This window comes from Terrapene carolina, unplaced genomic scaffold (assembly GCF_002925995.2).
Source record: "Terrapene carolina triunguis isolate 2854851 unplaced genomic scaffold, T_m_triunguis-2.0 Scaffold310, whole genome shotgun sequence".
In the NCBI taxonomy this organism is placed as follows: domain Eukaryota; kingdom Metazoa; phylum Chordata; order Testudines; family Emydidae; genus Terrapene; species Terrapene triunguis.
The window spans coordinates 1,240,779-1,255,858 of NW_020664661.1; the positions used below are offsets into that span (position 1 = coordinate 1,240,779).

The 15,080-nt window shown below is 47.8% G+C and overlaps 1 protein-coding gene across 1 annotated transcript in view; it reads left to right on the top strand.

The window, feature by feature from the left end:
• The window catches only part of HELLS (helicase, lymphoid specific), a 54,686-nt gene that overhangs the window by 19,962 nt on the left and 19,644 nt on the right, over positions 1–15,080 (top strand). The window contains exons 7-12 of the mRNA XM_029912874.1: positions 50–274; positions 2,663–2,845; positions 3,027–3,170; positions 5,905–6,101; positions 6,736–6,832; positions 14,617–14,778. Of these exons, the coding sequence (XP_029768734.1) occupies positions 50–274; positions 2,663–2,845; positions 3,027–3,170; positions 5,905–6,101; positions 6,736–6,832; positions 14,617–14,778 (1,008 nt within the window). The remainder of the gene's footprint in view (positions 1–49; positions 275–2,662; positions 2,846–3,026; positions 3,171–5,904; positions 6,102–6,735; positions 6,833–14,616; positions 14,779–15,080) is intronic.

Genomic DNA, 15,080 nt, shown 5'->3' on the forward strand with positions numbered 1-15,080 from the left:
CTAAGCTTTGCAATGTTTGTACTTAAATTCTCTGAACTTTCTTCTGTAGGATGAAAGCTCTTCTAACAAACTGTGTGCAGAAGACCTACAGAAAAATGGAGATTCTAATAGTGTCATTAAAGATAGGTTGTCGCAAGCTGTACGACATAATGCCAAGCACTTCCTTGATCCAGTACGGAAATTTAATGGGCAGCCAATACCCTTTCAACAGCCAAAGCTTTTTTCAGGAGGTGTTATGAGGTGGTACCAAGTTGAAGGCATGGAATGGCTCAGGGTATGAATCTGTATGTTACCCTAAATCTTATGTTTATACTTATTTCAACAGAAGATGATATTGCTCATGTTTCAAAGTCTTCCACATTAAGTATATTGGGGGAACAGTGTTTCTTTTGGGTTTGGCACCAAAGCTGTGCAGAGCTGGGGTTTTTTGTTTTGTTTTTTAAGGAACTCTTGGTCCATGTTAGCTTTGGCCTTTCCAGCCCTATGTGGTTGACTGAACTGCAGAAATTGCATGCACGTTCCTTTAAAAGAAGGGAATATGTATGGGGACATTGCCACGTAATGTCCGGGTGAAAGTTTTGAAGGAAAACAGCTTAAATCCACTCTTCTAATAGGAGTAAAACATGCATATGGGAGGCTGTACTCCATTTTCCCTGTTATAATGTACTGATATTTCAGGCAGGATTTTCCTTACCTGATTTCAGATGAGCTCTATCTCAAGTGTCAAAAATCAGTGCTTCCATCTTTGTTTTGGAATTACGAGTGGCCTGTAAAGGATTTCTAAAACACAAAATTGGGCTCATACACTTATTGTTTTTTTAAAGAATATCCAGGCCTCTTTTATACATCATAAAGTTTTTCTTCTTGATTTTTCACTTTAGAAATATCAGGAGTGTCAAGTCTAGTCTTCCCTGCTCTAACTAGAGAATGTCTTGGGGATCTGATGTGTGTTGTGAGCTCTTGCAACCTATTTGGAGAGTTGGTATTTTGAATTTTTAACAGACTTTTTTATATTGGGCATTAGAGTTAAATGTATTAAAAGATTTAAATATTCTGACAAAAAGTCTTTCCTCTTTCAGCTGCTCATGGTTACAGGGCTAACTACACCTGTTCCATGTCTGGTCTCTCTAAGTGCACCTCTTCAGGTGGTAGGCCTCTTGCCCGTACATGTCCCAGGGTGGAATCTTGTGCCATCTTCCCACTCTTAGACAGGAACCTGAGTATACCAACTGCTTAACATCCAGCAGGTCCAACCCAGCTTCAGGCATGTGTTTCCTCCTTATGGGAACTTGTGACCAATGATATTGACCCAAGAGCCTTCTAAAAAGTGTTTTAAAATTCATTTCTCTCAAATATTTGTTCCAATTGCAAAATAAAAATAAATAGCCTACATGCACATTCCTTTCCCTATGTAGTGAAGTGCACAATTTAGATGAAACTGAAAGTCTGACTTAGCAACAAGAACAGAATAGACCCAATTAAGTCTTCTGCAGTCATCACAGGGCATACCTACAATACAGATTTCTGCTGGCACTGTTATGTTGGTCAAGGGTGTGAAGAAGTGTGCCAGCAAATGCCACTACTGTAGCCACAGGTACACTGGCAAAACTGCGCTTTTTCATGTTATAGCAGTTTTCTCTTGGGCTAGGGGGTTGGAATAAGCTTTACTGAAAAAATTGCAGTTTTTCTGGTATAAGTTGTGTCCACACTAGGAGCACACTTTGTCTGTATGGTATAATAGTATATCTATACTACCAAAGCACTCCTAGTGTAGATGTGGCCATAGGTCTTGTCTGCCCTGAAAGACACTAACTTTCTAATATTTAAAAAACAAACGAACAACCCCTCTCCCAGCTTTTCTTTAAATCTTTTCCACTGACTTTTATCCATCAAAGAAGCTTAAAAGGATACCTGCGCAAGTTTTTTCCTCTGATTGTTTTTGGCTCAGACTTAAAGGTAACAATGTGCTGACTTTAGAAAGCAGATGATAAAGGCTAGTTGGCTAAAATATCAGTGTAACTACACCTCTACCCCGATATAACGCTGTCCTCAGGAGCCAAAATATCTTACTGCGTTATATCGAACTTGCTTTGATGTTATATCGGGGTAGAGGTGTATGTAGGGAGATTCCTACTTCTGTGCAGAAGCATGACTTTACAATTATGCAGCTGGTTTTTTGTTAACTATGTCTCTGTATTTGTTTAACTTGTAAAGCATGAAATACTGTATCTATATTCTGCTTTGCTCACTCAAAATGACCAAGCAGAATTTTTACCAAACTTTATAAAAAATTACCTTTTAGTTTAGAAACCAGCATGAAAAATGTCAACAGAAAATTTCTAGTGAGGTTACCATATCACTTGGGGATAAGCTTTCAGTTAAGGGCATACACATACCTGATATGTGTCCAAGTTCTTGCACTTTCACAAGGCCAGTTGGCCACCTAACCTGCCACATGTATATGTAAATATTTGACTGGCACATGCATACAGATCCTTTGTATCTAAGTTAGGCAAGTAGAAATTTTATTCATCTAACTCTGAAAATATGTGTATGGGAAAAGATTGATAGCAGTAGCCAAATGGTGAATGCAGTCATAGGTGTTTATATTCACCTGGATGTCTAGTGCTTATTAGGCATATGTATCTTTCTGTGTATGCAGATGCTTTGGGAAAATGGCATTAATGGCATTTTGGCTGATGAAATGGGACTGGGAAAGACAATCCAATGTATTGCTACAATAGCACTGATGGTAGAGAGAGGAGTCCCTGGACCATTCTTAGTATGTGGTCCCTTGTCTACTCTTCCTAACTGGATGTCCGAGTTCAAGAGATTCACTCCAGAGGTAAAAAGTATTTTCTTTTTAGTGTTTTAGAAGAGCAAATTATTTCATTCTCATAACTGTTTTGGTTTGGAACTTGTTCTATATGCATTGTAACCACAGTGGTAGTTCTTAGTGTGATTACTATAAAATGTGTGGGTTCTTGATTGCTACTTATTAATGGAAGTATAAAAACTCCTTTTAGATTCCCATAATGCTGTATCATGGAGCCCAGCAGGAACGTCGTAAATTGGTTCAAAAAATTCACAGGCGAGAAGGTTCACTGCAAATTCATCCTGTGGTCATTACCTCGTTTGAAATAGCCATGAGAGACAGAAATGCCTTGCAGGTACACAGTGCACCTTCACAGGTGGAATGCCTCAGTATCTCTAATATAGCTTACAACTGCAGTTTCTACAGCAGTAGAAAGCACTAACGTTTTTTCTGCTGGGTAGCAGTGTCACACTGTAACAGTTAGAGCTGCTTTTATCAGTTTCCAAGTGCACTGTTCCCTCAGTGTCTAGAGCCCTGGATTGGCATATTTAGTAACTGTCTGAAAAAAGTAGAATGCGTTACCCAAAAGGGGTTGTGGACAATGGTAGGGAAATTACAATAAGAAGGCAAGCATAATCATTAGCCTGATGCAAACTTGTCCTAAGTGATCTCTCAACAGATAGACAAAAATTGGTTGTTTAAAGGGGAGGTGGTTGTGACGGGTTCCCCCTCGTGTGCCACCTGGAACTGGGGTACCACTGAGCCGCCTGGGCTCCCTCTCTCACTGTGCTGCTGTGACAAGCTGCAGACCCCCTCCCAGTCCTATACTTCCACCAGCATTCACACAGGTAGGAACACATCCAGCTGCAGTTACAGGCAGGCTCTCTGATCAGCCACTGCATGAAGCAACAGTAGAAAGTCTACAGCCAAAGTAATTCAGCTCCCCAGGCGCACACTCCCTCTGGAGCATAAGTCCAAAATTATACCATCTTGCACTGCATAGGCATTTGTACAGTATAAGCTCATCGTGTCTTTTCTCTTCCCCCCCCCCCCCCCCCCCGCCCATGTGGAGAGGAATATGCAACAGCCTTTGCCCCTTGAGCTACGATTTCCCATGCATTTCACTCAAATGCACTGGTTTAGATAAAGCAAAAACAAGTTTATTAACTACAAAAGATAGATTTTAAGTGATTACAAGGGATAGGAAACAGATCTAAGCAGATTACCTAGCAAATAAACAAAACACAAACTAAGCTTAATATATTATAAGATTGGATATGAATTAACGGTTTCTTACCCTGAGAGATGATACAAGCAGGCTTGCAGATTCTTAAGGAACAAGCTGCACTTGCTTTACAGCTTGAAATCTCCGAGTCTTTCATACACGGCTAGAAATCCTTTTAGCCTGTGTCCAGCACTTCCCCCAGCTCAGTCTTTGTTCCTCAGGAGTTTTATTGTGTGGGGAGTGAAGAAAAACAGATGATGTCACTCCTTATATAGCTTTAACATATGGTGGGAACCCTTTGTCCCAAAGCTCAGCTTGTGGAAAAACACTGGCATCCCAAGATGGAGTCCAGAGTCATGTGGCCTGGTCACAGGCCCTTGCATACATTACTGAGGGCTTGACTACACAACGATGTTGTCAACAAAACTTTTGTCTTTCAAGGGTACTTTAAAAAACCCATCCTGCGAAAGACAAAAGTTTTGCTGACGCAAGTGGCAGTGTGAATGCGGCTTTGTTAGCAGGAGCCCTCTCCTGCGACAAAGCTAACACTGCTTGTGAGGTTGGAAATATTTTGTCGATAAAAGTGCCTACAAAATACCGACAGAGCGTTTACACACGCTGACTTTTAGCGACAAGGACACAGCCTTGTCGCTAAAAGCTGCGTAGTGTAGACAAGCCCTGAGTCATAGCAGCCATTAATTACAGGCTGCCTGGAACCTTCACAGGATGGTTAAGTTCTTCTACGGTCCATTGTCTTTGATGGGCCATCGGCACTGTCTGGCTTCATTGTTGTACCTGAAAGACTGGCTGTGGGTGTTTTTCCGGAGTAAGCCCATTTGAAATACAGATCCCTAGTCAGTATTCATAACTTCATATACAAAAATGTTACATGCATACAAATAGGATAATCATATTCAGCAAATCATAACTTTTTCAATGACACCCCACATGACTTATATTGTACAAAATGCATCATAATTATGCCATTATCATATATCATATTATATATCATATCTCATATCATCTCATATCTCATATCATATATTGTAATATTACTGTGAAGAATATGGGGTGCAGTGTCAGAGTGGGTTTTGGAGTAGAATTTGTATTTAGTGCAGTTCATTGGAGTGGTCACTTAAGACAGGAGGTTGCTTAATAATGGTCATCTCTGCTTTTGCTGTAGAGTCAAGGAAGGAGCATTCCTGGTGCAACACATTTTTCTATATCCAACTTAATAACATTTCAGTTCTACATCAGTTTTTGCACTCCTGAATAATATAAACTATAAAATATTACACAAACTACATTTAAAAACATTAAGGTTGCAAAGTCAACAGTTAGGAAGTGCCAGAATTAAGGTTTCCTGTTGCTCAAGCATGGTCTTCACTGAGTATGCACGAACTGAGACTTTTCCACGGCTTATAACATGGCCAAATTTGGGGTGGGTTTTTATGGATATTTAGAAAGACAGTTCCCTGACACACAGGTCAGTCCTTGCTGATTTTAACTCCCTGCTCCACTAGAGCTCAGATAAAGTCACATGAATTTAAAATATTTTTGTTAGCCTTGGTCTTGGAAACAAGTTGGAATGTTGTGGGTGAAATTCCACACACGCACACACCCCGCTCCCCCCCCCCCCCCCCCAAAAAAGTCCAGCCTGAGGTAGATTCTAGGCATGGGAAATTTTAGCCTAAACAGTTGAAGTTTGGCAAAGTTATAAGCAAATGACGCTAGGGTCTTATAATGGGGAGTGTTGGGCAGCCATAATAGGCAGTTCTAATAGTCGTGTCTGTAATATGTATTTTGATGTGGCAAAGATCACATTCCTTGAAATGCTAGGTGACCTCTTCTTTTCTTTCTGTAGCATTGCTTCTGGAAGTATCTGATAGTGGATGAAGGACATAGGATTAAGAACATGAACTGTCGTCTTATCAGGGAATTAAAACGGTTTAATGCTGACAATAAACTTCTGTTAACTGGTACTCCCTTACAAAACAACTTGGCTGAACTCTGGTCACTACTTAACTTCCTGCTGCCAGATGTATTTGATGACTTGAAAAGGTAGGCCATGGTCTGTTGGCCCAGACTGTTTGTGTGGGTGTTCTGCATGAGCTACTCAGAACTAATGCCCTGCATCATTACAACTATCCATCTGTTCATTTGAGTTGGATAAATTGATAAGTTATCACACAGTGATCGGAATCATCTTGGTTCAGTGATGGAGGGGCTTGAATGACTTCTCCCTTCCTCAAGTGACTTTTTTTTTTTTTTTTTTCTGAAGTTGCTTCCACAGAGAGGGAAACAATTTTTATATCTCAGCCAGTGAGCAAAAATTAAAACCCTCTGAGCCAAGCAGCAAGCATTAAGTTTTCCTTCATGACTACCTGTCACATCGCAGTGCCAAAAAACAACTTGAATTCAGTGCTAAGCTGGAAAGAGGTTGCAAAGGTCTAGTTCTACAGCAAAAATGTTATTTTGTATAACAAATTGCACTGTGCTTTCCAACTAACATTTCTATTTATTATAATTCAGTTTACAATTGTCTGGCCTTAGATAAAAGAAAATGCTTGTTTTAATTCTACCCATTGTACATCTTTCATACATAAGGTGCTTTAGAAACTTATTTGGAGTTTGACAGACATTCAAATAACAACGTATATGAAATAACTTGAATTTGTTTTGTCTCTGTCTCTAGCTTTGAGTCCTGGTTTGACATTACAAGCATTACAGAAATTGCTGAAGATATTGTTGCTAAAGAAAGGGAGCAGAACATCTTACACATGTTGCACCAGGTCTGGGTTCTTGATGATTTTGCTGTTCTTGTTTTAAAGTTTTATTGCACCTTTAATCCTGAGCATATTATTAGAACAGATTTCTTCTTTAGAGTTGATCATAACACCACAACTTCGGGTGATTGCTCATGTGTATTCCACAATAGGTGTGCGTGCTCGCCACGTGCACCGGTGCCGGAAGTTTTTCCCCTAGCAGTACCCATAGGGGGAGCACCCTCCACGACCCCTGGAGTGGCACCTACCTGGCGTGGTATAAGGGGAGCTGCGTGCTCCTACCACCCTCAGTTCCTTCTTGCCACCAGTGAAGGTGCATCGGAACTGCTCTGCTCCAGCTTTGCAGTGGTTTGTCCCCAGAACTGTTCGTTCGTTCAACATTAGTACCTGTAGTTAGTTAGCTGTTTAGTTAGTTTAGTTAGTCAGTGGGCCAGGGCATGCCCCACACCCCGGGGTTTAAGTCATGTGGCTCTTGCAGGCGTTCTGTGCCAAGGAGCGACCCGCAACGCAGACTGTTTGTGCGGCTTGAGAGAAACCCATATCAGTGAAAGTTACAAGATTTGCAAGTTGTTTAAGCCTTGGACCAAAAGAGGACATTAGGCTCCGGGCCATCCTGATGGAGTTGGCACTGACCCCAATCCCAGCACGCCGCTCCGAACCGGTACCCGGCACTGCGGTGTCAGTACGCGATGACCCTCCAGTACCATCGACCAGTCGGCACCGTTCCCCGTCCATGGGGCACGCCAAGAGGGCCAAGAAGACTCCCTCTTCACAGCGGCACTGAGGGAAATCTGGGACAGAGGATAGGCCCATGTCGGGCAGTCCGCAATCACCACCAGGCCCCAGGCCTCCGACTCAAGCTGAGCGGAGTAGCCCGGTCCCTTTGGAACAGGCCTCTTCGGATGGCTGGATGCCTTCTACGCCTGAAGCCCTCCAGGCGGCCTGGGACGTCATGTCCATGACGGTGCCTGGAGCGCCACCAATGTCGGCCCCGCGCTCCAGAGGCAAACCGCCCCTGGGATCCCGAAAGCCGCCTCCAGCCCGGTACTGGTCTCGGTCGAGTGAACGTTCCTGACGCCGATCACTGCCCAGCGACTGCTCGGGGCAGAGTCCAGGTGGATTGCCCTCGACGCTGACCAGACTGTCTGGCTGGGTTCCATCCGTTCAGGACTCACAGCACCGCTTGTCCTCAAGGAGCGAATGTCGACGGGACCGCGGCGGATGTCGCCATCAGTCCTCGTCTCGGAGAGGGTACCACAGTTGGTCATGACACTATTGTCGACGCAGTTACCACTCGGACTCCTGCTCCAAGTCTCCGCCAAGACATCGCAGCCCCGGGCATCAATCGCAGGCGTCCGCCTGTCGAGGCCGTTTGTGAAGCAGCTATTACCGTTGGTACCAGTCCTCAACGTCGAGATCACGGTCCCATGGCCGTCGTAGATTCTGGCACTGCTGCTCCTCCCGGTCCATGGACAGCAGCAGATCTTCCGCCAGCCCGGTATCCATCTGTAGCCGTTCCTTGGGGGGCCAGGCTGGTCAGCCCGGACAGCCGGTCCCTCCGGTGCCATAGCAGGTGCAGTGGCACGGAGCGTTGTGGCTGGCCGAATGGTACCAGTGGTCACCATGGCCTCCGGCGGAGCCCCCAGTGGGGGCTCTTTCGGTGGCTGGAGCTTCGGAAGCACCATCGGCCTCCCTCTCCAGACCCCCGAGGAAAGTGTCGGTGGGACATACGTCCTCGGCACCGTGCCCAGAGTCCGACCAGCTGGTGGACCCTCCAGTGCTGGCTGACACCCAGAGCACTGCACCGGCCTCTTCGCCCAACCCGGAGGAAGTGATTGCAGTCCCTCCCCCCTGTGTCCTGCAGGAAGACTTGAGGGCCCACCAAGAATTCTTAAAGAAGGTGGCAGCAAGCCAACACCTCCAGGCAGAGGAGATGGAGGAGCCCTCGGACTCCCTGTTTAACGTGTTGTCCCTATCGGCACCGGGTAGGTTGCCTTGCCTCTCCATGAAGGGGTGGCTAAAATTTCAAATGCCCTGAGGCAAACACTGGCCTCGTTGGCCCCCATCTCTAAAAAGGCGGAACTTAAGTACTTTTTAGTCACTAAAGGGTACGAGTACTTGTATACCCACCTGGCACCCAACTCCTTGGTGGTCAGGTCGGTCAACCATAGGGAACGGCAGGGTCAGCCAGCCCCGACCCCAAAGAACAAAGACTCTCGGAGACTGGACTCTTTTGGAAGGAAAATTTATTCATCTTCGATTTTCCAGTTATGAGTGGCGAACCATCAGGCTCTCCTGGGCCGGTAGGAATTCAATCTGTGGGGCTCCCTGCCTAAGTTTGAGCACTCCCTCCAGGAATGCAATAGGAAGGAGTTTAAGGCGCTAGCGGAGGAAGGGACAGCAGCCGCTAGGGCGTCCCTGCAGGCAGCCTCGGATGCTGCAGACACAGCCGCACGATCAATGGCCTCTGTGGTGTCTGTGAGACGGGCGTCATGGCTCCTACTCTCTGGGCTGTCCAGTGAGGCACAGTCTTCCATGCAGGATCTCCTGTTTGATGGGAAAGCTCTGTTTGTGGAGGAAACAGATACAAGGCTGCATGGCATGAAAAACGTATGGCACGACCTTCAGGCTCTGGGCCTCTATGTCCTGGCTCTGGCAAAATCTAAATTCAAGCTGCGGCAGACTCCCACCCAGGCCGCCCTCCCGAAGTATGAGGCTGCCCATAAGAAGCAGCGGGACTATAAGAGATGCCCTCAGAGGCAGTCTCGGCCTGCCCCCAGCCTGGATCCTCCAAGGGCAAGCGGGCGGGGAAAAGGCGTTTTTGACGGGATACTCGGGGGCACCCTGCCAGTCCTCATCAGGAATCCACCCCAAATAAAGCTTCCCTTCTCCAACCGGTTGTGTGCTTTCCTCCCGGAATGGTCACGGCTAACCTCAGACCGATGGGTCCTCAACACCGTTTCCCGGGGTTATACCTTCCAGTTTACTTCCTCCCTGCCAAACCACCCCCTGCCTCTGTTCTTCTTGGGGGACCCCCACACAACACTCCGCTCAAGCAGGAGGTGGGGCGGCTCCTAGGACTAGGAGTGATAGAGGCAGTGCCCGAGTAGTTCATGGGCAAGGGGTATTACTCCCGTTATTTCCTTATCCCGAAGGCCAAAGAGGGGCTCAGGCCCATCCTGGACCTCCGAGGTCTGAACCAGTACATGGTGAAGCTCAAGTTCCGCATGGTCTCACTGGCCTCCATCATCCCCTCCCTGGATCCCAGGGATTGGTACGCTGCCCTCGATCTACAGGACGCATACTTCCACATCCACGTATTCGAGGGGCACAGACGCTTCCTCCATTTCGTGGTGGGACAGAATCATTACCAATTCATGGTCCTTCCATTTGGTCTGTCCACTGCCCCCAGGGTGTTTACAAAATGCATGTCGGTGGTAGTGGCCTACCTCAGACGGCAGGGGGTCCAGATATTCCCCTGTCTGGACGATTGGCTTGTCAAGGGCACCTCCCGGTCACGGGTGAGGGATCACGTTGCACTCCTCCTGTCCACGTGCACCGCCTTGGCCCTGTTGGTAAACAACACCAAGTACACGTTAGTCCCGGTCCAACGCATAGAGTTTATCCGGGCACTCCTGGACGCAGAATCGGCCAAGGCCTCTCTCCCGCCAGACAAGTTAGAGACCCTGAAAGGTCTCATAGACTCAGTCACAAGGTTCCCGGTGACAACAGCCAGGGTTTGCCTGCAACTCTTGGGTCACATGTCGGCGTGCACGTACATAGTCCGTCACGCCAGACTCAGGATGAGGCCCCTCCAGCTCTGGTTGGCCTCGAAGTTCTCCCAGGCCACGGACAGGATGGACAAGGTCCTCACTGTGCCAGACTCTGTGATCGCCTCCCTACGGTGGTGGTCCATCCCAAACAACATGCTCCAAGGGGTCCCATTCAGGGACATGGCCCTCTTGTTGGAGCTGGTGTCCGATGCATCGAGCCTGGGTTGGGGGTCCAACGTGCGGAACTTTCAGACCCAAGGTCTGTGGTCGGCTCAAGACCTCACCCTGCATATAAACATCAAGGAGCTCAGGGCGGTGCGGCTGGCATGTTTGGCCTTCCACTCACACCTAGAGTGCAAGGTAGTCAGGGTCCTCACGGATAACACAGCCTCGATGTTCTATATCAACAGGCAAGGCGGAGCCCGATCCTCTGCCACAAAGCCCTCGGGCTGTGGGACTTCTGTATAGCCCATGACATCCACCTGAAGGCCTTCCACCTACCGGGCGTCCGGAACGAGAGGGTGGACCGCTTGAGCAGGGACTTTTCCTTGCAACACGAGTGGTCCCTCCACCCGGAAGTGGCCCACCGGCTCTTCCGAAGGTGGGGAACTCCCCAGGTGGACCTATTTGCGACTCAGCAGAACCGGCGATGCCCCCGGTTCTTCTCGGGGGGGGGGTCTGGGGAGGGGCGCTATCTCCGATGCCTTTCTCCTGTCCTGGTCAGGCTGGCTTCTCTATGCCTTTCCCCCGTTCCCCCTAATCAGCAGGGTCCTGGAGAAGATAAAGTCAGACAAGGCCCAGGTCCTCCTGATTGCCCCGGTATGGCCCAGGCAGCATTGGTATGGGACCCTAACGGGCCTGGCGGTAGCTCCGCCATGGCTGTTGCTGCTCCACCCGGACCTGCTCTCTCAGGACCAGGGCCGCCGCCTCCACCCCTACCTAGCGGGTCTTCACCTCATGGCGTGGCTGCTCAGTGGTTAAGTGGAAAGGAACGGATGTGCTTGGACCAGGTTCAGCGCGTCCTCCTCGAAAGTAGACGGCCCTCCACTCGCCGCGCTTATTTGGCGAAGTGGTCCCGATTTTCTAGGTGGGCGGCGGACCAGGGTGTCTCCCCAGTGACCGCGCCGATCCAGCTTATCCTTGATTACCTCCCAAGGACCCAGGGCCTTGCGCCCTCGTCGGTCAGGATGCACCTTGCAGCCATATCGGCCTTCCATCTGCCGGTGCAAGGGCACACGGTACTTTCCCATGCTATGACTGGCTGGTTCCTTAAGGGTTTGGACCGTTTTTTCCCGTATTCTAGACCCACAGTGGGACCTAAACCTGGTGTTGGCTTGTCTCCCGGGGCCCCCGTTTGAACCACTGGCCACGTGCTCTTGGTTTCACCTCTCGTGGAAGGTGGACTACCTGGTTGCAATCATGTCGGGCAGGCGAGTCTCGGAGCTCAGGGCCCTGACCTCCAAGCCACCATACCTGGCCTTTCATAAGGACAAGGTCCAGCTCCGCCCAGACCCCGCATTCCTCCCGAAGGTGGTCTCCGTCTACCACGTGGGTCAGGACATTTTTTTTTTACCGGTCGTCTGCCCCAAGCCTCACGCATCCAGTGAGGAGCACCGTCTCCACACGCTTGATATGCGGAGTGCTCTGGCTTTCTACCTTGAGCAGACTAAGCCGTTCAGAAAGTCCTCGCAACTGTTCATCGCCTTGGCTGAGCGCACGAGGAGCCAGCCGATTTCCACTCAGAGGCTGTCCAATTGGATCACTTCGTGCATCCGTTCCTGTTATGAACTGGCGGGTGTTCCCCTGCCACCCATTGTGAGGGCACACTTGACTTGGGCTCAGGCCTCGTCGGCTGCCTTCGTGGCCCACATCCCCATCCAGGATGTTTGTAGGGCCGCCACATGGTCTTCAGTTCACACGTTCTCCTCGCACTATGTGATTGTCCCCCAGACCAGGGATGACGCCGGGTTTGGCAGGGCTGTCCTCCATCCTGGGAACTTGTGAACTCCTACCCACCTCCAACAGATATAGCTTGGAATTACCTATTGTGGAATACACATGAGCAATGACTTGGAGAAGAAAAGACAGTTACCTTTTCCGTAATTGGTGTTCTTCGAGATGTGTTGCTCATGTCACATCCCACCCTCCTTCCTCTCTGTTGGAGTTGTCTGGCAAGAAGGAACTGAGGGTGGGGGGAGCGCGCAGCTCCCCTTATACCGCGCTAGGCAAGTGCCACTCCAGGGGTCACGGGGGGCCCTCCCTCCTACGGGTATTGCTAGGGGAAAAACTTCCGGCACCAGTGCACGTGGCGAGCACGCACACCTATTGTGGAATAGACATGAGCAACACATCTCGAAGAACACCAGTTACTGAAAACGTAACTCTGTCTTTTAGCAGGTCTGGTGTTGTATCTTTGGCACTGTTGGCACTTCCTGCGTTTCTTTTGTATTGGACCTTCTCAACATTAGAAGATTGAAAGAATAGTATAAGTCTTTGATAATTACTTTTTTTTTTTTTTTTTTTTGGTTTTGAAATGAAATTGAGAATTCTGAAGATTAAAGCTAACTGCAACTTTTGTTTCTGTACTTCTTTAGCAGTTGATGTTTCACCAGCAGATAAAACTGGTACCATGCACCATCATTAGCATTAAGTTGAGTTGTGTGTGCCATTGCAAATGACTTCAACAGTTTCTTTTATGGAATGTGACCCAAACACGTTTCTATCTCAAATCATTTTGTTGGCCGTGGCATAGCTTTGTGGGCATGAATCTCTTCTTACTCTCCAAGTTTGTAATGGGGTTTTTATTCACCTATTCAAAGGCAAAACCAAACTATTGTTAGGTGGTCACTATTTTTTTTGTTTAAGTCAACACTTGCCAACAGTCACCACTGTTTTCCTATTCTAGCTCTAAGGAAAAATTTGTCTCCCAGATATGCTATGTGGTAACTGTTGACAAATGCCGAGTCTTCACTGACAACTCCTATAATCCCAGTAAGGGCACTACTTCATTGTTGTGTCAGGATCACATGTTTAAGTCCATAGAGATCCTAGGGAATGTAACTTTCAAAATATTTTTAAATTCGCCACTTTTCAAAGACAATAACTGCATTACCATTATAAGGATTTCTCAGTATTTTAGTATGTCCCAAATCTTCACAAAGACATGCCTATTCCCAAGATGTATGTAGCTTATAGCGTGTAGGTGTATACAGGCCAAATTCTCTAGTGTAAATTGGCACTACTCCGTTGAGGTCAATGACATTGCACCAATGTATGCCACTAGAGCATGGGTCACCAACTGGTCAATCGTGATCGACTGGTCAATCCTGGAGACTCTCCCAGTCAATCACGATCTCTGGTGGTGCATCGGGGCTGCTGCTAAGGCAGGCGCCCTGCCTGTCCCAGTCCCATGCCTCTTGCAGAAATGGCCAGTGGCCCAGCATGGCCCTGGGGGAAGGGCTGGGGGCAGGGTTCTCCATGTGCTGCTCCTGTCTGCAGGCACCACCCCCGCAGCTCCCATTGGCTGGGAACGGGGAACTGTGGCCAATGGGAGCTGTGGGGGCGGTCCCTGCAGAGAGGGGCAGTGCGCAGAGCCACGTGCCCCCCCACAGGGTGCATTGGCCCCTTTCGGGAGCGGCGTGGGGCCGGAGCCGCACGAGGTAAGCGCCGCCCCCTTCAATGGGCAGGTTCTGAATGGCTCTGCAGCATTACAACCAGGAGTAGTATGAGTACAGCAGGCCCAGCTATGCTGGACCAGAATTTCTCTTCCACCACCCAACCTGCAGCCTCCCGAACCCCAACCCGCTGAAAGTGAGTGAGGGTGGGGGAGAGCGAGCGATTTGGGGGGAGGGGGGGGTGGGATGGAGTGGGCGGGGCCCTGGGGAAGGGGCAGGGTAGATCCTGGGTTGCCCTTAAATTCAAAAAATGATCTTATGTGTAAAAAGGTTGGAGACCACTGCACTAGAGAGCTTGGCCCCACTGTTTAGTGGTTGTAATACATATTTGTTTACATTTTAGATTTTGACGCCTTTCTTATTGAGAAGACTGAAATCTGATGTAGCTCTTGAGGTTCCTCCTAAACGAGAAGTTGTGGTGTATGCACCACTGGCAAAGAAACAAGAAACCTTCTATACTGCTATTGTAAATCGGACCATTAAAAAGCTGCTCGGAAACAATGAGGTACCTACTGATGTGGACTTCAGAAATGTATAAATCTATTATGGTCAATGGTTCACGAATGAAAATACCATAGCATTGGTTACACTAATAGTGACTTCTAAAACACATTTTTGTTTTACCAGTTCTGTTTTGTGTACAGATGCAAAGCTCATTAGTTATATTATATTTCTATACATTGAAGTTGAATAGAAACATTCTATCTTATCAATTTTGGTGTCACATTTTGTTTGTTACAGGTCTCTAAAATATTTTCCTGATTTGAGATTTTTGACTTTTGTCTATTATTTCATTGCCACTCAGCT